Source organism: Poecile atricapillus, chromosome 8 (assembly GCF_030490865.1).
Source record: "Poecile atricapillus isolate bPoeAtr1 chromosome 8, bPoeAtr1.hap1, whole genome shotgun sequence".
NCBI classification, from domain to species: Eukaryota; Metazoa; Chordata; class Aves; order Passeriformes; family Paridae; genus Poecile; species Poecile atricapillus.
In genome coordinates, this window is record NC_081256.1 from 12,210,594 (window position 1) to 12,235,781 (window position 25,188).

Below are 25,188 nucleotides of genomic sequence, written 5' to 3' on the forward strand. Positions count from 1 at the left end.
TGGTTTTTTGGTTGGGTTTTTCTTTTTAAATCAAGTCAGTTCATCTTGTATACACAGCACTGGAGACTGAAAGCAAACAAATTGCACAGTGCTTTTATAAAAGCTATCAATAAAAGTACTGAAATAGTTCTCTTCCTACCTATATCACTTTTACTATGTTTTAACATGGCATACAGTAGAGAGACTTCTATAAACATGGTGTTCTGGAACTTGGTACTGTCTTTGAAAAACTATTTGGTTTCTTTTCCAGTTGCATCCTCAAATCCCCAGCTTTATGTGTAACATGTAGGAGAGGTTTAATGAATAAAACTTACCAGCTGAACACTATTAGTATCTGTTATCGTTCACAATGCATTACCTCAAAAGTTATCTTGCCCCCAGAGAATGTCACAGGCAATTTTTAGAAATCAGAAAACCAATAAAGGGTAATATTAGACACTCCTAGTGCCCACAGCCAGAGGCCACCTAAGTTTCTAGTAAGAATGTCTAGCATTTGCAACTACTGCAAAATCTGTAATGCAAAAAAATTCCTGCAGAGCAGGCAGCCTCAGCTTTCATAAAATTAAGACTTTAAAAGTATCATTTTTCCCTGAAAAAGATGATTCAAAGAAAGTAATCACCAAGTTTGAGCTGTAAGCTCAAAATTCATTTCATTTGCAGCAGTTAATGAACCCACCTTGAAACAGCATGGTTTTTCAGCACATCCTTCAGAAGTTCAGCATCAGCAAAATAAATTATCCTAAGAATTGCTCTAAGGCACTTGTGTCTAACAGCAGGTCCAGCTGAAGAACTATATACTTCATAAAGAACACCGAACAGTGTTTTGATAAAGGATTTTGCCAGTTCTGGGTCCTCTTTCATTAATTGTGCTCGAGCATCATCCTTCTTCAATTCCGAATGTCCACCTGTGAGAAAGTATGCAACAAATCACTGGACAGATCTTTTCATCTCTGCTCTAATGATTACTTTCTTTTATTAAAACTGAGTTAATTCAGCTCTCAAATTGAAAAGATTAAATTCAAGAACCAGAAGTAAAAGAGTCTTTGTTAAATAAAAGAGCTGCACAAAAACAACTGGTTCAGAAATCCCAAGCCAGGAACACTCCCAGCTCCCTCCCAATTCAATACATTTTCAGGTCCCAGGAGGAGTTTGCACGTTAAAAAGCACATCTGTCAACAGTACAAGTTTTGTTATGAAGCTTTCTTCATTCATATAAATCAGAATAGTTTGATGCTCCACAGAAGCCATAAGAAAACTATTAAGCAGTAAACTTCTGCACAACCTAGCACAAATTAGCCACAGCTAGAAAGCCCAGGTGTTTCCTGAGCTGTACTTACTAGTATTTGTATTGGCTAAAGGGTTTGGTTTTCGCTGAATGGCACGAGCTGTTCCAGTATCCTCATTTATTTGCTGCATAGAGTTAAAATCAATAGTATAGACACGCCCAAGTGTAGACAGACTTATCTCATCCTCACCAACCTGATGAGCTGCCTAAAATCAAGGAAGAGTTTAAAGTTAAGAAATCCCTAACAAACATAAAACTGTATGAAAGGTGAGGAGAGGGGTAACACAGTAGGAAAAACAGTGACAGAAATACAATAAGGATAGCAATTAAGTGATTTTGTATGGCTGAACACCAAAATAGTGCAATATTACAGCAGGATGTTTGAGGAAACTTGTGTTTCTCAATAAAAAGATCAAGAATGATTTTTTTAAAGACAGAGAAAGCACTCAATTCCCTATACAACCGCACGCAGATTTGAAAAGCATCACCACACAAATGTGTGGAATTACTACCTCTATTATTCGACTATCAATCCTGTTATAGGGATGCCAGAGACCCCTGTCATCTCGCCATTGCCATATTGCACCATCTGTGTTTTGTGCATTTCCTTTCTTTAGCATAGTATCAACAGCAAAGATTCCCTCTTTTGGCAGGCAAGGCATCAGTTCACTGTAAAGAACATTAAAACAGTATTTTACTAGAAGCATACAATCAAGTCCATCTAAGCTGAAAACTGTTTGCCGTATTTTAGTGAAGTTATGGATTTTAACATACCAACCATGCCCAAAACCTAGGACTGCAAGACTTACCAGATAAGAGAAGTAAGTTCATAAAGTTCTTGAGGACTTCGTGGAACAAGGTCAATTTGTTCTTGACAACTCCCATTTGAGGCTCCACAAAGGAGGAAGTGAAGCGTTTCTGCAATATCTATAAAAATTATTATTCATGAGACTGCCTATATCAGATATGGATTCTATTTTCTGTTGGACACTACACAGAGGAGATAGTTACTGCCCAAGGCAAATAGAGTGGACTATAGGACAAAAGTCTTTCTTTAAACACTAAGAAATGTCTTTGTTCTCAGGTCTCGGGTTTGTGGTTTTCCCTTTAAGGGACAACTAGAGGAGAAATACTACTCAATACACAAGACACAGAAGAAAACAGGGAAAGACACAGGGCAGTTGAATTGGTCAGTCAAAATCTGTGAGATGGAACGAAGAAAACAAGTGACAACTAAGACAGCTCTAGAGCAGTTACTCTGGTTAATGTTTTCCCCTTGAAGCAGTACTTAAAGTGCATGGTTCCCCCACATGGTAAAAACTAAGAAAATAATTATTCAGCTTGTGTTGGAAAGAATAGCTTGTACAGCCAATACAGACTCAAAATTAAGTGAGCACTGCAATGACAACAGCTAGAACTAGGAAAAAGGATAAAAATCCCTCTGGATAAAAGCTTTTAACAAGTTTAACTTAACTTTTTATCCCAGGGGAAACACAGTAAGAGAGAAAAAATAAAAGTACAGAGTATTTATATAATCAAGTGCACAAGACGTCTGTACTGACTGTAGGCATTAAGATGAACAGGCACCCTAGAACATGGAAGAGTAAGAACTCACTCTGCTTCATAAGCTGGACTGCAAGTGTGGGGCAGTTGGAGCACATCAGGGAGAACATGCGCACCACCATGATGAACATTCCTGAGCTCAGGATAGGAGGTGTCACGACCAAAAGCTGCTGGATATTAGTTAACAAGTCCTTGGAAGCAACCTGCTGCAGCAAGTTCTTCAGGAGGGAACAACAAAATGGCAAACATTAGTCCCTGAAAGGTGAGCCCTCAAGAGAAACAGGGTGGGTGGAGAAGGCAGAAATGCACCCCCATCCACACTCTTACCTCTTCATGCTGGAAGTTGTCCACTAGCCGTGCAAAACACAGACAAGTGCTTTCAACAGACTTTTTGTCCTGTTATAAAAAAAGTTTTGTTTAAATTGAAATATTTTAACTTGCATTACATCCTGTCATTTTGAGGCATTTACAAAATTTCTCCAACAGGGCCAGTCTAATCACGTTTTACAGAACATTACAGCTCTGGGTTTTTGAGTTTACAGTGACCTCCTGATACAGCTGTGCTTCCTACATATTCCCTGGGAAACGCACCCCCACTTGCAAAACAAATACCTTTAGGGACCTTTAGAGATGAATAAATTGATCTCTAATATTCTTTTTGGATTTTGCAAGGAGGAAACAATAGGGAAAAGTGCCAGAAAGCCGAAGTAACAAGCAGGAGTGAAGGTTACTGTTCTATAGACTACATGAAACATGATTTTGATATTAGGCAGCACAGAAAACATAGCAAATCTAAAGACACAAGACTGCCCTCAAAATAGCTCCAGTTAAAAGTTCAATTAAATGCTAAAAAAAAATTTGCCTGAACATAATGAAACACTAACTATAAGGGTGGCTGAGCACTGGAAAAGGTTAGGCTGAGAGACTAGGTCTCCATCCTTGGAGACTTAAAAACAGGAAAAAAAAATCATCTGGACATGCTCCTGGGCAATCTGTTCCAGCTCACCTTGCAGGGGAGCTAGGACTACATAACAGAGATCTCTTCCAACCTCAACTATTCTGTTAAGAGCTAACTCAAGATTCTTTTCCAGAAAATTTCCACTTCAAAATTTCTTGAAATCTTACTTTGTTGGGCTGTAGCTTCTCTTCAGAGATCAGGATCAATACTTGTCCCTACTACTGGTGAGAATGGTGCTTCCTGTTTCTAGGGTACAATCTAAAGCTGTCATTTGGCTTCTTAGAAGCTGCCTCAAAGATTCAAGCAGTCTTTCAGCAAGATGATGCAGGCAAAATTAAGAATAGCACAAGAATACACAAAAACCATTACCTGGAAGCTTCCAATTACTGAATTTGTTAACAAACAAAATATTTCTCCTCTTTCATCTATTTAACAGGGATCTGCCAACCAAGCAGATCACCAAAAATCGCCTTTGGTGCACCAGTCATTTTAAGTGCTCATTTATGAACACAGCAGCACAGCAGGATATGCAGCCTATAAAATCCCCTTGATTTCAGATTCATCATTTCAAACTACTGTACTAAAGCAGGCACTTTTTTGAAACACCGTAAACCCCCCCTCAAAAAGTTAAAGCACAAGAATTGAAACTGAGGGTGTTCTGAATTTAAAGTGGACAAGAACCTTGCAACCCATCTTTTAAGAAAAAATAAAACCAGTAATATTACTGGACTTGCTCTCACTGATGTCCTTGTTCTTACAAGGACTACAAAACCATTACTCATGCCTTGAGCTGAAGTACCTTGTTTGTCTTGTTTTATAAAATGTCACATTTACAGAACCACAAGAGGTCCATATGTACATTGGTATATCACAACCTGGCCATATAGAAACTTCAAGTAAATTACCACCTTGCAAAGTCAAGTAACACACAGCAAAGAACACGGCGTCTAGAGACTTCTTTGAACTGCTTTCAGATCAAAATCAAAATGTTCCATTTTTTAACAACCTCTTACCTGATGGGTTAACCTTTGTGTTAGCAGTGGCAAAGAGTCTGCCACAAAGTGAAACTCATCAGGTGTTATACTCTGGCAGCAGTTGGCAGCGATAGCTAGTGCATTCCTTTGTGCATTTATACTGAAGAATTCCAGATACAGCAAACAGTCTGCCAACCCACCCTATAACAGAACAAACAAACATTTTCACTCTCAGTACTGCCAAAGTCACAGAAAGTTGTTTTCTTATTTCATCTTCAGAGAAGATTACCAAGATGTAGAGCTAGAAAAACTGCCTTTTTTTTGGTTTTACTTACTGCCTGCAGAATGGCTTTACTGTGCCTGCGTGACAACATCTCCAGGGCTGTAAGCGCCTGCTCTGCCACATCAATGCACTGGATAACTTGCAGCTGCAAGAAAACAAAAAAGCTTGTATATTAATTTCTAAACCAATTTGCAAAAATAATCATCTTGATTAACACTCGGACATACAGCTAAGACACACATGCTAATGAAGGCAGGTCTGACCAAGTCTGCCAGTTTAAGGCTACCTCAGCCATGGAGCTACTCCAAGAGGCAACAGCTCATTTAATTACACATTTTGTATGCTTGAAACCCCAATCCAACAAAAAGTTCTCAGTGAAGAAGAGAGCACTTTTCAGTAAGGGTGGGAGCAAAGATTAAGCCTGGCTTTAGAAGCTTCTCACACATTTTGTAGTATCTTGTAAGCCATGAAAAGAAGCCACCATCTTAACGGCATTTCCGAAAGTTAAAACGAAAGATAAAATCCTCTCATGCTGTTTTTATCATTGTTTTGACTTCATTTTACCTTTTCCAAGAAGACAGGAATTGCATCTACCACTACAGCAGATGATCTGGGAAGTGCTTCCATCATGTATGTTAAGGCCCGACATGCATGATTCATCTATTAAATACACAGATATTTGATTTTAAGTTCAGAAACATTTTTACATTTCAAAAGCTTCTTAAATATTACAAACGACTTACAATGTCAAAGTTGTGCTCCATCTGCAGCAGTGTTATCTGTTTAAAAAAAAAGCATTGTTTGTTAAGAAAAATATATCTAGATATCATCATAAAAAGGGTACAAATCACTATGATAGCTTTTGACTCAGGATTTTGAATGTTCGCAAAAATTCCAAAAGAACCACTGCCTATTCTTGAGCTATTAAAAAATTAATAGGACTACCAAAACTTAGCAAAACATCCTCTCAAAATCAAATAAGATAGATACACATATAAACACCTAGAATAATAATGAATAAATAATGATTATTTAAGCAAGACATTGAGTGAAATATTATATCCTCCAATAGAAATCTGAGATTAGATCTTTACCAAAGCTGGTACAACACTCTTGACTGGAAATCCTCCTAATGTTTCTTCATTTCCCATAACCAACAGCTGGCACATCTCAATCACTGCCTGTAATTGCTGACTTTCATCAGTGGCTTGGAGACCTTGTAAAAGCTGTTGAGCTTTAGAACCTAGATATCCAGAAAAAAATTTAGGAAAAAAGGTATTAGAAAGTGTTCAAGGAACTGTTATGCTATACTTCTGCCAGAGTGGAAGACCAGAGATAGTTTGTTTTCCTCTGTATTTGTAGTTTCATTTCCTTTCCCTGTCATAAAAAGGGGGAATAGGGAAGGGAGACAAAATCTCACTCTTGGCTGCCTTTCCAGTGCAGACTGGTCAGCACAGGGAGTCCGCCACACTGCTCAGCACAGCCATCTTGCCAACCTACAGCAGGTGCCAGAACCCAAACCATCCCACCTTTGTGCAGCAAAGGACTTTGCAACACCCCCCAGAGAATACAGCACATGGAGCACCCATGAGACCCCATCCTCTTCTTGGCATGCAGTCTAACAGGCTGCCTCTGGCTCTCCTGGGAAGCCAGACTTGGGACTGGAAGGTGCACATCTCGTCCAGCTGCATAGTGCAGACATGGTGCAACAAGTCTAAGGACCCACATTCTCACTGACACAATGTCTGAAGGAAAATCATCCTGTCCGAAACCTAAGACACTTTTGAAACTAAAACCAATGTAACTTAGAGCTGACATCTACTAATTGTTTTAAAGCTAGCTTAAGCATTTGTTTAAAGCTAGCAAAAAACCCAAGAGGGTTGGAGAGGTCTTTTGTTAAGCAGCCCATCATGCAAAAGAAAAAGATAAGGAAGGGGTGAAAAGGCAGGAACCCTCCCTTCCCCACCTAGAAGGGAACATAAAGATGCCCCAAAAAAGAAAAGCAAAGAAATACAGCTAAGGCAAATTTTTCTTCCTTAAAGGAAGGTAAGCAAATTAAAATTGTTGACAAGTGGTCTAGCACTATCATGACATACAAGTCTTCAACACGTAAAATACCATACTAAACTATGAAGCTAATACAAATATTAGATTTACTATTGGCTGAATTCTACTAGTCTGGAAGTGGAAAGAATTAAGTCAAATTAGACAAACTTTGCTTACTAGCTCCACTTCCAATTGTCCTGTGGAAGAGCTGCGACATCCGAGGACCAAGAGGGCCAAACAGGTGAGGAGGAAGACCCCTAGCCTCTAATAGAGCTAAAAGCAAACAGAGGATAACAGCCATTGTCAAAGCTTCTACGTATATTTTTAAAAGCTTAAATTCTGTGATGATATCATTTAAGACCACTAGAATTGTGATACTTCAAGAGTTAGGATTAGATAATTGCAGCTACCTTAATTTTGAAAAAACACCAAAAAGATGACCTTAAAGGAACAAGTAACTCATTTTTGTTTTTATCAGAGCATTAAGGCCCTTTATGAAGTCACCCGCTGAGTTTCCACAGCTGTGTATTTCATAGAAGTAATCTCATCTATTAAACTGTTATAAGCCTAGAGCCAGAAGAGCAGATACATCAGGCTGTAATTTCAAATCTGAACTCAAACTACACAGGATGGGTTAAGCTTATCTTCATGTTTTCAGGACCTGCAGGCACTACTACTCTGAAAAAAATGACACTGAAAAACAAGTTCAACAGCCTTATTTGCTGATGAGCAGGAAAGGGAAGAACTCTTAAGTATTAGCAGGTTTCTTCTTTGATTTTCAACACTTCACAGTACTCTTACTTAAGCTAAACTAAGTGGGTGATTTGGATTTTTACTGTAGCAACCATAACTACTGCTGATCAGTAAAATAATCATTAATAGTGAAAACCAATTTAGCCCAGTATTCCTAATGCATACCTATACTTACTGAGAACTATAAGCAAAGGAACTGATACTGACAGCTCTCACTTCCACATTAAATATCCAGATTAATAAAAACCTGTCATTTGCAAGGGAGATCATGATCTCAGGACTCCCTGCAATGTAGAAGCAAAATCATTGGACCAGTTGCAGGACATGCAAACTGAGTTTATACCTGTCATACTCTCTGGTTTTGAGAGACCAGACTCCTTTAGCCCAAGCACAAAAGCAAGCATTTTAAGAACATTCAGACTTTTTTTGGTCAAAGCTTACAGCAACACGGGTATGAATGACAAGCACAAAAAAAAAAAAAGTTATCCAGAAGCAGGCAGAGTATAGTAGGCCTAACCTGGCCTCTAAACTTAAAACATTTTTGCAAAGAATATGTTCATACTTGAGCTTTCACACTTAATATGACTGAGTTCTCAGTTCCCTCCCCCCAGCCTCCTCCTAGAAAATCATCAGTAGTAAAAATGAATAAAGACACTATCCCACCCTCCTTCAGACATCCTTGCATCTTTTGTGCATTAAGGCTTGTAAATCCCTGCTTCAGAATTACTGTAAGCAAAAACACATTCACAGACAGTGAAACAAAAATACAGCCTTCCCACTTGAATGTCATACAGAGTTTGTGTAGGTATGGCTATTTATAGGCTGCTAACAACCAAAAAGGTAAATTAGTAACAACTTTTATACCTTGTAGTCTTCCCATCTCAGAATCATCTGACTCACTTTCTCCAGAAGTTGTCATACCTACAGCCCCAGCAACAGAACTAGAAGCTAAAGAAACAATAGGAGATTAATACAAGTTACAATGTCTTTAAAGCCATGAAACTCATATAAAAAAAAGGCTCTGCCATCAAAAGCACACTGCATTTAATACTGCCACCAGCAAACTCCTATAAAACTTCCATTTTAAAACAGACCAGTCCTAGAGGACTAGTACTTTCCAAAAGCTGAAAAAAATGGCTTTATCAAAACAAAAAAAAGAAAAAAATACAACTAAGTCCATAAAATTGAGTTTCAGACAGATTTACCTGTATCCTTAAATATGTAATTTTCTTAATTATTATGCTGAAGTTAGTTTCCATTACTTTTTGTACTGATGTAGCCAGCTATAAGTATAGAATGTTTAATATTTTCTATCATTCATCGTAATTATTGCACAGCTCCTTTGAACTCACTAATTAGGACCAGATGATAAAATTATCCTCTAACAGAACTGTGCAAGTAACAGTATTCAACCTGGTCACAGATTTCTTCAGTACAGACAAGATTGCAATTTCAACAGAAAATCTGTAGAATACTTATGAGTAGTTTCAACAGAGCTTTTACAGGTAATGTATGCCTTCTGTATTCTGAACAGTTTGATGTCTTTTCAGATGGGAGTATTTATGTAGCATCAGCTGAAGTCACTTTTTTTAAAGGTAGCAGAAGCTTATAACATCTGGATTAGTGGATATAGTTTGAATACTACAAAAAAGCATAACAAACATGTACTACATAGCAAAAAAAATGCAATCAAATGTAAGGGGCCCTCTCATTCAAAAACCTTCCAGCATTATTTAGTAGCTTAAATAATGTCTCTTCAGAAGCTAATCCATTTAATTATTTTTAAATTCAAAGAATTTTATACTAGCAACTATACTAAAAAATTCTGGAATTCCTTCTTACCTGCAGCTCCCTGGGGAGGCTCATCTGTCCGTGCAGCTGAAGAGTTAACCCCATCCTGGTTGTTGTCAGGATCAGCCATCTTCTCCTGTCGGCGAGCTTCAGCTGCTCCTCTTTTGCCCAGGCCAGAGCCTCGCCGACTAAAGGTTAAAAAAACAAAGTTTAAGACTTCATGAACTAATATAAGAGATCTATTAATGTAAGCCTACTAAAGACTACATAATATTTCTGTACATCACTGCCACAACCTTGCACAAACAAGGAGTTAGTAGAAGACTCAATCATCAAAAAATTATCCAGCACTTCTGTACACTACCTGCCCTGCACCAAGGCAGTGATTTGTTTACACTAGGGCATTACAGACAGGTCCTTATATTATACATTTTAAGACCAGGCAGTCTATTAAAACATAACAACAAAAATAAGCAAGATTGAAGTGACTGTAAGTTATAAATTACACACACATTTGAGAAGGCCAATGATCAAGTAATCATCTTTAGAGGAAGTTCTGAACTACTGAAAGCAAGAAAAGGACTCTTGACATTCAACTTGGTTTTCAGTGTCAGAACAAGTTTGAGAGGATGAGCCTATTTAGATTTGCAGTCTTAAACACTACAGCCTTCATCACTACAAATACACAGGCCTTCAAAATAAACAGTCAAATTCAAATACACACTTGACAACAAAATCAAGACCTCAGAAGAGGTTTTCTAATGGTGTGGAAGAAGGAAAAGAGGATGTGCTAGAAGTACTAAACAGTCTAGGCATGAGAACAAAAATAAAGCTTGTTAAGGCTCCCTACATCTAGTCCCACAATATATGCAACTACAGAAATTTATTGCATCACAGGATACATTAACTCTCCCATTTAATCTCCAGCTGTTTAAAATTACTAATTCGGGACTAACTTCTCCTCTGCATCAGGAAGTACATTAAGTACTTAGATGCAGTTCATATCAAACTGCTGACAAGCTGAGTCAGCTAAACAGTGCACCCTATTAAAACTGACTCCTGTGTGGTACCACAAAGTCTTATTTTCCAAAAAAAATATCTATTTCACTATTCATAATGGACAGTAGTTCATCACTACTGTCTGTCTCCTTAAACACCTTTCAAAGGACAGGATTGCTTTGGCTTTGGCTCTCTTCCTCCACCTGCACAGCTGAGGGACTTCCAGTAAGTCTGATGGTGCCAAATTCTATGTACTATCCATGGCACCAGTGTACAGAGTAATCCAGCAGGCCTGAAAAGCTATAGCCACTTTTACAACAGCCAAGACAGAAACAGACAAGGCCAATTTTCATGCATAAAAATGACATCACTACCAACTCACTGTAATAATAACGTTTTATTTCCCTAAGTTTTACCTGGTGCTAGCACAGGAGCCCGTGGTCTTTTGCCGTGTGCTCCGCCGTAAACTGGGGAGCTCAGCAGGTGGTGATTCACTGCGCTTCTTTGTAGATTTTCTTAGACCTATGCAACATGTAAAGAATTGAGAGTAAATCAGTCTTTAAATAGATGTCAGTTCTACAGAGAAGTTGAACTTTTGTGTACAGGAAACCTCCACATAGAAGAACAGCTTCTACATAAGAACCACAATAAGCCCACACCAATTTTAGTCACCTTACACCGAACTGCTCTACCTGTAAAAAAAGGTTCAGACATTTACTCATTGAGTTAAGTAATACTAAACTCCAAGTTTTTATGTAGGCATCTTTTTCCTGAACTATATATTACAGCTATAGATCATCTTTCTCATGCTAAACAGGTATCACATTATGGGATACAAGCATATAACTTCGACGTTCAAACAATTAAAAGAAGATGTTTTAGCCTTAGACAAAAGAAACTACATTTTGAGAGGGAAGGCAATGGTGGTTCCAATCTCAAATTTTAGTCAGTTTTATTCACACTAGTAAAGCTTTAAAATAGCTGTTTTCATTCAGAACCATGCTCTCCTCCAGGAGTCAAGCACTGTCAGTGCTGAGATCTATCCCACGTATTGTGTTCCTATTTCAACTACAGCCCTTCAGCCCCTCTTACTGTCGTAAGGCCAGTCTGACTGCTTTGGAAAAGGAGTTCCAGTGTTTGATTTACAAGTATTTGTACTTTTGAAAACCAACCCAATTGATAATGCTCTAGGTGACAAAGCCAGTGGGTTGGTAACATCCCACTGCAGAACCAGGTTAAACACACAAAAACCCACGCAATACAACAGTCTCAGATGATTCTCAGGAATCTTACTATCAGGTGAAATATCCAATGGCAGCTTCCAAAGCACAAAACTGATAATTTAGGGCAAAAATAATTTTTTATCAGGCCCAGTTTGACATTGCAGTGACCCCATTGATGTATCTCCAAAATAAATGAATACAATAGAAGAGAACATCATAACACTGAATTCAGACATATTATTACTAGAACAGATGTAAACATTTTTGAAACGTTAGATGACTGCTCCCTCTTCTGGCAACAAAGCAGAAATAAAACATACTTAAACATGCAATGCATTTAAGTTCAAAAGTTATGAAACTAGCTCCTATTTCCTTAATCTGAAAACATTCCAGGAATGCAGAGTTGTGGTACAGAGGGATGAAATGATAACTGTGCTGCCTCTGACTGGATATTTAACAGAAATGGAAAAGTGATTTATAAAACTACTACTGATCTGGCCAAGAGTGTGTCTTTTCAAACACCATAGCATAACTGACCCAGAAACACAATGCTGTATGCAGTTAAGGTCTATGCAGATCAAGGTTAACCTGATATTTATTCATTTACCACACACTTGGCTTAGCAACTCAAGACATTTGGCAACCTTAAGAATACAACAATATTCTGTATTTAAAAGCCACCAAGCACTGAACTGAAGCAGGCCAGTCACTTGAATTTCCACATGATCTCTACATATAGAACATACGTAACTTTTCTGAATATTCAAAAAGTAGTGGCATTTTTACTACACTTGCTTTGAAAGCAAAACTGTAAGCTGAAGTTACCACAGCACAATGACTCAAACCTTACTTACATACACTATATGCAATACTTGGGGGGGCACAGGTGTGGCAGAAGAAAAACATCCTAAGATAGAGACACAAGACAAAACTCATTTAAAATGACTGCAGCAGGGTTCCATGCTGTAGCTACAACTCCCAAGTACTCAGAAGTACCATGATACATCAAAATTTCCCTCAGAGCTGGTTGTATTTTACACTAGAAAATGCATTCTTCAACTGGCACTAGGTACAGCACTGTACTACTCCACAGATAAAATGTGTTTGCCCCACTGAATTCAGAAATACACTTTCTCATCTATAACACATATGGAAAACTAGGTTATTCGGTACCTGTAACACTGTGGTGAAATTCTAAGTGAAATGCAGTTTTGCTTTACATTAGAAGAATAAATTAATCATCTTCATACAGTAGAGTTCACTGGGAAAAAAAGGCACATTTTCATCCTTTATGTCAGCACACCATTTACTATTTCAAGTCTGTGAGTAGTCATTTTCAAATAGTCTAATCTAAATTAGGTAACTTCATATTAGCTTTGTCATGGGCTATTGATGAGACACCACACATCCCCTGTAAGTGAAGACTGACTTAGCTCATGTCAAAACAGGACTTCTGCTAAGGGCAGGAGTTTCACAAAGCAGCAGAGCCAGCTTAACAGCTTACTGTTGTTTAAAAGTATGGCCCACCCATCTCCTATTTTTCCCAAATCAATCCCAAGATGTACAAAGTACACATGTGACACCCACTTTCTTGTTTCAGCATTCTGCCCATTTAGTGAGCTAAGCTTGCTTAAGGGTCAGGCGAGCACAGACACCATCGAGCAATAGGGCAAAGATGCAGTAAAATGGGATATCCTTTTCCATAAGTGGCATTAAATTAGCCACTTTCTCTTTAAACTGAATTAACTCAGAGGGTTGTAGAGAATGCACAGTTACCCAGTTACTGCTTGGTGGGTGAGCTGCAGAACACATCACACCCTGAGCACCCAGAAGAGCTGAGCACATTTTCTCCTGCTTCTCAATAAAGTTTTACTTGTCAGATCTTTCTACGTGTTTCTTTTCCCAAGTCTTTACTTTTCTGTCTCTGAGCACCTACCAGAACACAATTGAGCTTCCACCTCCCTCTATTAATTTTAAAGGCTAAAAGAAAATGTGAAGAAAGTCTTCTCACAGCATGTTCCCTTCCTGCTGTTCAATGCCACTCTGCCCTTAAGAAGCCTTCTTAATCAACTTTAAGTCAATCTTACCACCTGCATCTTTTGCAAATCCTTTGCATCTTCCCAATACCTTAACTTCAGAACTGCTAATTTCTTCAGACTGTGCCTTCCTCCTTTCACTCACATTGTCATTAAAATTTGGGCTGGCCAGCACAGCCTCCAAACTGAAGGTTAGTCCTGTGTCTTTAGGAGTTGCAGGAGGCTGAAAGTGGCAAGCATTCACCAGTAAATAGAGCACAGTCAGTGTTCAAGAAAATGAGATTAAAGACACCTTGTGTATGCCCAATAGAGGAAAGCACCAGTCACACTGTCAGAGACAGACAGCAAGGGCTCTCAGAGGAATTGGCTTGATGTTCATCTCCAGAAGTTGTTTATTCAGCACTATTTCTGTAATACATAGAGGAATTGTCATAGACTCACAGAAAGGTTCGGGCTGAAGCGACCTCCAGAGATCATCCAACCCCAGTGCTACAGCAGGTTCACTGGTCATGTCCAGGCATGTTTTGAGTATCTCCAGAAAAGCAGACTCCACTGTCTCTCTGGGCAGCCTGTTCTACTGCTCTGTCACTCTCAAAGAGGTTTTTCCTCTTATTCAGTAGAGCTTTCTGTATTCAGTTTGTGTCCTCTGCTGCTTGTCCTGGTGCTGGGCACCACTGAAAGAAGTCTGGCCCTAATCTCTTGACAACCACCCCTGAAGTATTTGTAGGCATTGGTAACTCATCTTTTCTCCAGGCTCAACAGGCACAGATGTCTCAGCCCTTCCTCATGAGACCCCTCATAGACCTCCACCAGATCTTTTTAGTTCCTTGTCTTCCCTGAACTGGGGAGACCAGAACTGGACACAGCACCCCAGGTGAGGCCTCACCAAGGCAAAGTAGAGGAGCAGGATCAACTCCATTGATCTGTTAGCAGTACTCTTCCTAATGCAACCCAGGATTTTGTTTGCCTTCTTAGCCACAAGGGCTCACTGCTGGCTCATGCACCATCTGTTCTCCACCAGAGCCCCCAGGTCCTTCTCCACAGAGCTGCTTTCCAGCAGGTCAGCTCCTAACCTGCACTGGTGTGTGAAGTTATTCCTCTTCAGGTGCAGCACCCTGCACTTGCCTTTGAACTTCATTAGGTTCCACTCCACCCAACTCTGTAGCTCCTCCAGGTTTAACTGAATGGTAGCACAACCTCTGGTCTATCAGCCACACCTCTCACTTTTGTATCATCAGACTTGCTGAGGGTGCACTCTGCCCCCTAATCCAGGTCATTGATGAACCAGTAGAACAGGATTGAACCCAATATCGACTGCCGGGCAACACTACCAGCTACAGGCCTCCAACTGGACACTGCATTGCTGATCACAACCTCTGAACTCTGCCAATCAGTCAGTTCTCAACCCAGTCCATTGTCATTCACTTCACCCACACCTCCTGAGCTATAAGGATGCTACCGGAGACAGTCACAATCCTTGCTGAAGTCAAGGCAGACAACATCCACTGCTCTCTCCTCATCTACTCAGCCAGCCATTCCACCACAGCAGACTATCAGACTAGTCAAGCATTACCTCCCCTCGGTGAATCCATGTTGACTACTACTGATAATCTTTTTTTACTTCACATGCTTAGAGATGACAGTGCAGGATGAGTTCTTCCATCATCTCCCCAGGGATGGAGATGAGGCTGATCAGCCTATGGTTCCCTGGGTCCTCTTCCTTGCCCTTTCTGAAGTGACACTAACTTTCCTGAGGCACATCTGCTGTTCTCCATGACCTTTCAAGGATGATCGAGAGTGGCTTAGCAGTAAAAATCTGCCAGCTCCCTCAATACTTGTAGGTGCATCCCTTCAGGGCCCACAGATATGTGGGTGTCAAGTTTACCAAAATGATCTCTAATCCAAACCCCTCAAAGAAAATCAGGTTTAAGCATCTTATATTTAGCACCTGCAAAAACTTCAGAAGTAAACTTCAGAATTAAAGCAGAAGCACAGGCTTTCTTATGGCAGACATACATTGCTTATGCCCTGACATCATCCTATTTTGCATGCCAAGCACTCATGTTTATGAGTCAGAAGGAAAATAACATTCAAACAGGCTAAACCTGAAATAGCACAGCTTAACAAATAAAACTAAAAATCTTAACTTCACATTTAAGTGTGTTTACTTGTCAGCATTTTTTAAGGAAGATTTTGTTGTGCAAAAGTAAAGTTCTGAATGCAGCTGTACTGCAATCACATATTATGCTGAATGTATTACCCAAGCCAAAACAAAGACAAACTTTCACAGTTCATAACCTAGAAAGCCCTTCATCTGCAGTTCAGAAAGGCAATCAAGAGTGATTTACTTGTTAGGACTGGAATTTTAGGTTTGCTCCTGTGCAAGGCTGTTCTTCTCACTAATTGAGATAGGCTAAAAAGAGCTGTAGCAGGGGAAGGCAAGACAGCCTCCTGTCATTTCAATATTCCACTATTACCCTCCCTCAGTACCAACCCAGACATCCCCTGCTCTTAATAATGCCCCACACAGCCTGTCACCACAATTAAACCAAGTATCTCCAAGCTAGCCATCTTACTGCCTCAATCCCAAGTCCACAATTCCAAGACTCTAACTACCATCACCCAAGCCACCACTGTACCCACAATCCCAAATAAACTAATTCAGAGCTATTTTCTGACTCTTTTCTCCCTCACCTCTGCTAAATCCCTCAAAGCCAGGAGTTATATACCATTCATACTCCATCTTTATGTCCGCGTGGCTTTTCAGTGCATACACCAATAACCCCCCTAATCCCTCAAATCTCCAAGAACTAGGTACAGACTTCCCAGGGAGGAACAGCTATCCTAAATTACCCCACTCTTAGCGCTGTCCCAGCTTCTTCCTACTTAAGGGCCACAAGACAATACACACAGGACAGCAAATATTTCCCCAATAATGGAAACATAATTAAGCTTAATTTTATGTTACATAATCCGTAACATGACCCGATTTGCAACACTTAAAAAGACCCTACAACACAGCCTGAAAGGGTTGTGAAAATAGTCAAGTCACGAGAGCAAAATAAAAAACTTGCTTTCTTCCTCTCTTCTCCCTTTGCCCCGAGAAAAAATATTCAACTACTCAAAGAGATGTGAAGAACTTTAGTCTTGCCTGTTTTTATTCTTCGAACATATTCTTTAGTTGTTCTTCAGTGATGTCACTGCTCAGTTACAGAGACCACTGTGTAGAGTTTAACACTCTGAAAGTCACCCGGCCTGGATTTAATACCTCTTCAGCTATCCAGGAGGATTGGACAAGAAACTTCAGGGTATTCTCCTCCCGCATGTGAAAAATTTCTGCAAAGATGGCAACCACGTTTCTCCTCATTCTTCTCTTCAGTAGACTAAGTCAGATGAATTGCTGTTATTTTTCACTTAAAGATCACAACCCCTAACAATGATTCTTGTACTCCTTGAACTGCACCATCTCCAGAAGGCAAGAGCATTGCATTTATATACACATGACTGACCAGATAGGGTTTTGAGAACCTGGTGTAGTGGAAGGTGGCCTGCCTGTGGCAGGGGGTCTGGAATGAGATGATCCTTAAGATTCCTTTCAACCAAATCATTGTATGATTTTATGTTAGCCTAAATAATATCCCCTTCTCCCCCCACTTATTTTCCTAGAACCACTTCCACCTATCCTTTTCCTGAAGTTTTTGCAGTTATCTTTTTGTTATCTCCTACTAATTCTATAAGCCCTATTTCAGTCTTCTCCAAACGTGTTTCACAATACATACATCTATAAAAGCTTACCAAGTTTAAGCTTTTAGTTTCTACACAGAATTATTATGACTTCTAAGGACTTGTTTCCAGGTAGAATGGAATACAGCTCAATTTCATCTAGCTCACTCTTTGCCTTTCTACTTTAGAAAGCCCCAGGGTGTTAATATTTGTGTGAGACATCACTTTCTTCTGCTCCCTTATCCTTTAAGGCTACTGGTTTGCTACAGAAAACAAATCTGAACTCACCCACATTCTTTCTCAAAAATCTACCCTGTGGTTTATTATCATCTTATTTTCATGACACTTCTCAGCATTATGCAAAATGTGTGTTTTGTTAAAATACTTCAAATTTGTCCAAATAGTTTGAAAGTGTGTGTCACACAAGCTTTCTCTTTTTAAAAAGGACTAAGCTAACAGTAGTTACTATTGATTCCAAGATCACCTCAACCTGTTATCAGAGAGCACTATTTGAAAGGCTGAGACTGAAACTATCTCAGTTTAAGACTTCCGCTCTAGGTTGGGCTCTTACAGTAACATTTGGTGATCAATGATATCTACTGGAATAAGTTTTGCTGTAATGTATGGTAAAGTAAAAAGGCATTAGACATTTTAGACTTCCTGATATCACCTGTTAGTACTTTTCCTCTCCCTCAAACTGAAATGTCTTCTACAGAAAGTAACTTGGTTCTCTATCACGTGTACAAACATCTCTCACCATGCTTTGTGCCCCTTGGCAGTGACATTTTATACACACACTTACAATCCCTACCAACTTGCTTTTGTCACATATATTTGAGTATCTTCTAGCAAAAGACCTTTAGCTCTTCTATGACTTGAAAGTCAAGTCAAAGTATCTTTCTCAGTTCAGTCTTTGCAGTAACAGCTTAGGCTCACATTCTCAGTGCTGTTTTTCAAGGTACACAACCCTTTACATTGTGCTATTCCACCTTTCCCCTTCTCATTCCTTCAAGAAGTTTTGTAACTTATCACATGGATTCCTCTCTGCCTTCATCTTCTTGTTCACTTGTTGGAGGTAAATTCTTTCTCCTTCCTGTTGCCTTTCTTCCTTGCCTGTAGCCTGACTTATCTCAGAAGTTGTTGGTCATTCCCACTGTTCCCTGACTTCTACTCACTTCCCTCTCCTTCCACCCTGTGCAAATTCAGAGTTCTGATTCTGGAACTCATCACCTGGTAGTCTTGAATCACAGAGCAGGTAGGAAAAAAAACTTTGCTGTAAAGCAAATAACTCCTGTCTCCTTCCCAAATGCCATTCTTCATCTGTTAGGTTAGGTCATTCCAGAATCAATACCCCAGTCATGCACATTAGCTAAAACACACCTGTTAAATTTAATTGACCTACACTGATTATACAGGAAGACACCCAGTTGCTTTTGATTATTTCACCTACTTCCAGCATTAGTATTAGCTATTGATGTGTCCCAGTTGGGACAAGCTACTTGTGATCATGCCTAAAGTAACAGAACAACTGAAAGCAAGCTTAGGAATTCAACCACTTACATCAAGTTTTAGAGAATACATGCAATAAATAAATTACTCAGTATACAAAGGCAGCAAAACACACTTTTTTTTAAAAAATTGTCCAAGACAACAGGGCTACAAGCATATCTGCATACTAGCAAGCAGGTGCTTGGCTTGGAAATGGCCTATGTTTCTCAGTGATCGTGTTCAGGAACGGTAGCTGCTATTCAAACTCAGAACGAGAAAGAAGCCATACTTTTTAAGAACAGCTTAGAAGATAAAGTGACTAATATCTCCAGCATTATGCATATCAGGTTTACAAGAACTACAGCTGTTAAAACCTTAGATTCTCACAACAAGGAAGAATCAAGAAAGTAAGCTTGAAAGAAGAAACCACATGTGGTCTATTTGTTTTCCATCATTTATCATTCTCACTTCAGAACAAAAGACTTAAGAAAATGAGGGGGATTAAAAATCTGACAAAAGGAATATAATCAAGAGTGTTTGATAACATATATGCCCCCATCACAACATCCAATTATTTTGCACATATTTTATTTTTAAGATCTATTTGTTAGACACAGAAGCAATTTAAATTTACAGAACACTGTCTGAACTTAAATCATCTGCTTTAGCTCTAGACAGTTTCAGTCACAGCTTTACTTAACTCAGCAGAACACACTACAAGTTAATTTTTCTAGGAGTATCACAAGCAGCTTGAAAAAACACAACAATTTGTTTAGAAGCTTTGATTTAAAACATGTGTTTATTCTTCCAGAAAAGAACAACTTACTTGCTAGCTTAGCCTGTAGTCCTGAAGGTCCAGGTTTTGATGTCTCCGACTTGGAGGAGCCTGGTAGAGACAGTTTTGTTTTAGGGAGACTGACTTTTGGGCTGAATCGAGCAGCCCAGTCAAATTTTGAAGAGCCACCTGTTTTACTTGGTTCTTTGTCCCTGCTACTCCTTCTTGGACTGGGGCTGGATGCAGAACGGGAACGTCTAGCCTTACTCTGGTCCTTTCCCTGTTTCACTCTGGCACCCTGAGGAACAGTAGAAGAAGCAGAAGCAACAGCAGAAGAGGAGGAGGAGGTGGAAGCTGAAGAAGAAGAATCGGTGATGGTGCTACACCCAGCTTTGGCTGAGGTCACCGATTTTGAAGCCAGCTTGGAGACTTTTGCTGACTTTTCTTCAGTGCCAGTTGATTCAACTGATGACCCACTCTTTATACAAGACAGATTCTCTGTCCTTTTCCTTTTCTGACTTCGGGAGCTACCAGCAGCTCCACCCTTTCTGGTGTGAGCCTTGCTTGTTGATGGCAATTGTGTAGACTTGGGCTGCTCTTGGTCTGAGTGTCTTCTCTTAGATTTAGTATGTGGCTTGTTAGTTTCTGGGGAAGTTTCAGTGTGTTGAAGTGCTTTGGGTTTTTTAGCAGAGCTAGGAGAATTGGTCCTCCTGTAATCTGGACTAGCACTGCGTTTAACTCCTCGAGAATTGTCTTTCTTAGGCACTTGCCCCGTTTTTTGCTTTTCTGAAGTATTGACTCTCTCTGGATCTTCTTGTTGTGGTATTAAAACAGCAGATGAACTACAGCCTCTGTAGAAGTAAGCAGGAACAGTGTTAGAGTTGAACTCAAGAAGCCCCCCAGTTGTAAGAATTTTGCATGATAAATATCATCATTCTTCAATAATAAAGGACACTGCATTTAAGAAACTGTTAAGTTTACATTGAAGCAAACAAAAACCCCCACATGCTTCTATGAGAACCGTCATTTTGTATGTATTTGCTAGCATAAAACCTAAGTAGCTTGCAAAATAAAAGCACAATACACCTCTTTTTTAAAAAGGAAGTTTAACTTGAATAGTTAAAACTATTTAACTATTATTAGTTAAATAACATATTTACTTTTATACATATATATATACATATCTATATGTCAAACTGATTAAAAACGAACAAAAATCAAGCCATGAAGCTATTAACTGAATGTTTGGGAATGTAAGTTCCACAAGAGAGTAAGGAGTGTTCAGTAATGCATAACTAGTCATAACTGGATTCTAGTTCAAGAAAGGCTCTTAAGGAAAGGATAGTTTCTCATCAATCTTTAAATTGATGTAGTGAATCAAATACAAAAATGGCAAAATTCTTTTATGTGATAGAAAACTGTTCCAGTGTGTATATAAGCAGAAGCATATGAAGAGCAGACAAGCAATACAAAGATGAATACCATGAACACAGGCCTACTTTAGATTATTGCACATTTCAATTAATATTGGACATTGCTCTAAACTACACGGGCAATCTTCCCCCAACATGAAGCAGAAGAAGGGGAGAAACACCTTGCAAGTATTCCAGGACTAGTTATGCAGAAATAATTTCCTCCCCATCACTGATGGAATGCTCTTAGTTGGTGAATTAGAAAAGAAAAAGCAAACATAATTGGAAACACTGAAATATATCCAGTGAATGCAATACCTAGATTAGTTAAATATCCATTAGTCATACGTTTTATTAGAACTCTGTATAATTCAATTATACAAATTTTTGAAGTGCAGATAACACCGGTTAACATATGAATATGAAGCACAATTACCTTTTAGAAAAGTGTCCCTTGGACTGCTCAGAAGTAGTATTAGACTGCACTTTGGGTGTCTTTGAAATAGATTTTCTACTCTCAGGAGGGCTATGTGCCTTATGTTTTGCCTGCCCTAAATGTGACCTGTCAGCAGAAAGTCAAAACAGAAAGCTATCAGGATTCCAAGATAAAGATACAGACCTGTAGGTGGAATATTGTTTATTTTTGAAGCATTTACACATATTAATTTACAGCTACGAATCTGTCCATATCAGCTTCTAATATTAAAGTAGCATTTCAAAAGAACCACCTGATGCAATTACAAATCACTACCAGTGAAACTGTTTTGCAAAGCACACAATTATTTAGTCATTTTAAATGAATAAAACATCTTCCATCTGAATTTTGCAGATAAGTTCAGATCTTTCTGGTGTGCAAGATTACTGAATTATTCACTTAAGCATTAAGCTAGCACAGTAAAGCACAAGACTAGAGCATCTGTCAAAGATCTCTTCTCAAAAATAGATATATACTCATCTACCTTCAGATTCCAGGCATTAAGTCTTTATACGGTTGTGATTATTTACATCTTTGCTCTTCAGTTTAAAAAGAAAAAATCAAATGTTCAGAATGGGAATGCAGCCAGTTCCACTTGGTAGGAAAGCTCAACCATACCAGTTATTTTCTGGCTGCAAGATTCAGTTCAAAGGACTGAGAGCTGTTTGGTAACAGCTGAAGTAAGAGGAATGAAGAAATGCACACTACCAATGAAGGTAGTCAAACGAGACAGGAAACTTGTGATGTCAGAGACAGGAACAAGTTTCACACAGATAAGCTGTAGGACATCTTCTAAGCAGCTTCCAGCCGCATGAAAAAAATGGTTTATTGTATGAGCTCTAACTGAAGGACAAAGATAATACTACACACCACAGATAAAATTTAAGACTTAAGCTACATCTTCATATTTTCCACATTTACTTTGAAATCCACTCAGAATTACCATCTACAAGACTCAGAATAGTGCTCATCAGCATTTAAAACAGGACAGTATAAATAATTGCTAAGGCAAGGGACATCTCACTTGCACTTCCCTAGATAAAATGCACTTTTGACTCAGCTGGCACAGGGAATACTATATCTGCACATATCCTACCTATACAGAAGCCCCAAGAACCACCAACATTTGAAAAACCTCAATTCAGTCTAGCATTAATACTAGATGTAATGTTTCAAAGTTAAAGAACTGCTGATTACATGGTCATATGCTATTAACCCAGGCCTAGATAGCTTCTGAGTTGAGCTCTGCAAACATCCATGGAGGATGGTGAGGAATGTGGACTTCCAATTTAAGTGTCCTGCTCCAACCCATAACCCCCAAACATCATGAAGTTCAGGGAAATAGACCAAGTGGAAGCGGTAAGAGTTCCACAAACTTTCAAACAGCTTTTTCCAATGGAATGCCAGAAGTCTAGTAGTAAAGGCAGAGCTAAGTATACTATTGACCAGAAAGCTTCCCCATCCTCTTCAGGATTTCAACACAAACTTGAATCTCAGTAGAAAACAAGTACCAAGGCTAACCATCCAGATGATAACCAAATGCTAATTCTCTTAGAGTAAAAACAGTAATACTTCAGTATTACAACTGTTTTTCTTGACAACTTTGCTCCTCCTGCTTGCTTCTGAATTATTCTCGTTTAGGCAGTTACTCAGATGAACACACAGACAGTACATATTCAACACTTTCTGTGCCCCATCTAAGTCCATGTCAGCCTGAAAAGATTAAATTAACAGCATCTTCCCTACTCCAGTAATTAATTTTTATTTATCATACTATAAGAAACATTGTTTACTATCAAGAGCAAGTGAAATAAAACCGTTAGATCTTGAGGTCACAATAGCAAGCTCCATCAAGGTAAACTTGGCAGTGTTTCACCTAATCTTGAGTGTTTGGGTTTTCTTTTTCCCAACAAAAGATTAAGGCGTGAAATTTAATTTTCCCTGTGAAATGTTTTTATTATGGGAGTAACAGACATTATTACATAATTTACATTTGGCAGGAAACTCGAGTTTTATGTAAGCTAAGCTGATCAGGGTTCATTTATTTTGAAGTATATTTTAAAAGGTTACTTTCCTGTAAAGATTTTTGTTTTGCTTTAGATATTCACAAAACATAATAATTGAAGATCTTTTCAACTAAAATACTGCTAAAACAATAGATGTAAAACATGCACTGACAAGTTTCTACTCGTTTCCAGCTCCTCCCCTTTCACATTTAAACCCTTCTGATTCTTACAAGTTTTACAAATACACTTTCATACTGATGTCCAGTTTGTGTGGACTGTTAAAGCTACAGCCATATCTTAGGGATCATGAATACATGCAGATTATTAGCATTTGCTTTGCTTTCTTTATCCATTAAGCTATCAGTGCAAGCAGCCTTCTGAGTAGAAAGATTACTCTAGAAACCTCACAAATGGAGAGTCACAACTGAGAAATTTTTTTACATTTTATTTTAGAACACCTACTTATGCTCTCACCTCTCATTCTGAGTTTAATCATTCACCTTGTATGTATTGCAAAGAGAAGGTCCACAATACAATAGCAACTGTGCATGCAGTAGCATGTCAGTCAACAGGAACATGACATGAACTCCCCTCTCAGGTTTACACAAGAACACTGAGAATTTGATTACAGGATTAAGGTAAAAACTTTAACCATACACCAGCAAGCATCATTGTCCCAATTTATATTTAAATTGTGACAGTTTACTTAAGGTCTCCTTAAAAAAGTTAATTCGCATACAAAGGTAGTTAGAGTAGTCTGTAAAGTTCAGAATGAGTAGTGCTTGCAGAGCAATCAAGTGCTATAAAATACACATGCACAGCTGGAAGGCTGATTTTAAGGTTGTAAGCTACGTGTACTTTTGTCTATAATCCAAGGCTTTTCACTTGTAACTCACGATTACAGGTTCTTCGGTCTTTTCCATTAATGTATCATTCATTAAGAAGCATCATTCCAGCAACAAGTGTTTCAAGAGACCAAGTTCCCCATTAATGACAAAAAATTACAAGCTAAGTATTTATGAACTTGCGTTCATCCATTTCCACTCTTGGGCAGCTCCAGAAAGATTGAGCTCCTGCTGTACCTTCAAGTTGTGTTTTGTAGGGCTTTTTTGTTTTCCTTCCCTCCCCAAACTTAAAGACAGTTTCATAAACAACTCCAAGGCTTCATTCAACTGGGCAAAGCTGTCTGCTGATGCACATTTTAATTCATAGGCAGACACTCAAGTTCAGAGTAGCACACATACAGAAGTTGACAAGCTAGCCACCATTTAGCTTGCTGTGTTATATAAACAGTATGGTGGAAAATGCCAGCCCTGAGCAAAACCATAATAAAGAACCTACTAGAACCTGTTCTCAGAGAGTTACTCTCTGCATATTAAAAAAAAAAGAAAACAACCT

At 38.8% G+C, this 25,188-nt stretch overlaps 1 protein-coding gene across 15 annotated transcripts in view; it reads right to left on the minus strand.

The window, feature by feature from the left end:
- TRIP12 (thyroid hormone receptor interactor 12) overlaps positions 1-25,188 on the minus strand; it is a 79,898-nt gene that overhangs the window by 22,233 nt on the left and 32,477 nt on the right. For 11 of the 15 annotated variants that reach the window (XM_058844402.1, XM_058844400.1, XM_058844404.1 and 8 more), the window contains exons 3-19: positions 21,746-21,871; positions 19,949-20,748; positions 11,069-11,174; positions 9,705-9,841; positions 8,727-8,810; positions 7,287-7,382; positions 6,158-6,306; positions 5,807-5,842; positions 5,628-5,723; positions 5,116-5,208; positions 4,820-4,981; positions 3,176-3,244; positions 2,901-3,066; positions 2,095-2,212; positions 1,798-1,954; positions 1,338-1,491; positions 677-905 (exon numbers count right to left, since the gene is read on the minus strand). In XM_058844402.1, coding sequence (XP_058700385.1) covers positions 677-905; positions 1,338-1,491; positions 1,798-1,954; positions 2,095-2,212; positions 2,901-3,066; positions 3,176-3,244; positions 4,820-4,981; positions 5,116-5,208; positions 5,628-5,723; positions 5,807-5,842; positions 6,158-6,306; positions 7,287-7,382; positions 8,727-8,810; positions 9,705-9,841; positions 11,069-11,174; positions 19,949-20,748; positions 21,746-21,871 — 2,778 coding nt within the window. The remainder of the gene's footprint in view (positions 1-676; positions 906-1,337; positions 1,492-1,797; positions 1,955-2,094; positions 2,213-2,900; positions 3,067-3,175; positions 3,245-4,819; positions 4,982-5,115; positions 5,209-5,627; positions 5,724-5,806; positions 5,843-6,157; positions 6,307-7,286; positions 7,383-8,726; positions 8,811-9,704; positions 9,842-11,068; positions 11,175-19,948; positions 20,749-21,745; positions 21,872-25,188) is intronic. The other 4 variants (XM_058844412.1, XM_058844411.1, XM_058844409.1 and 1 more) reach the window with 3 other exon arrangements.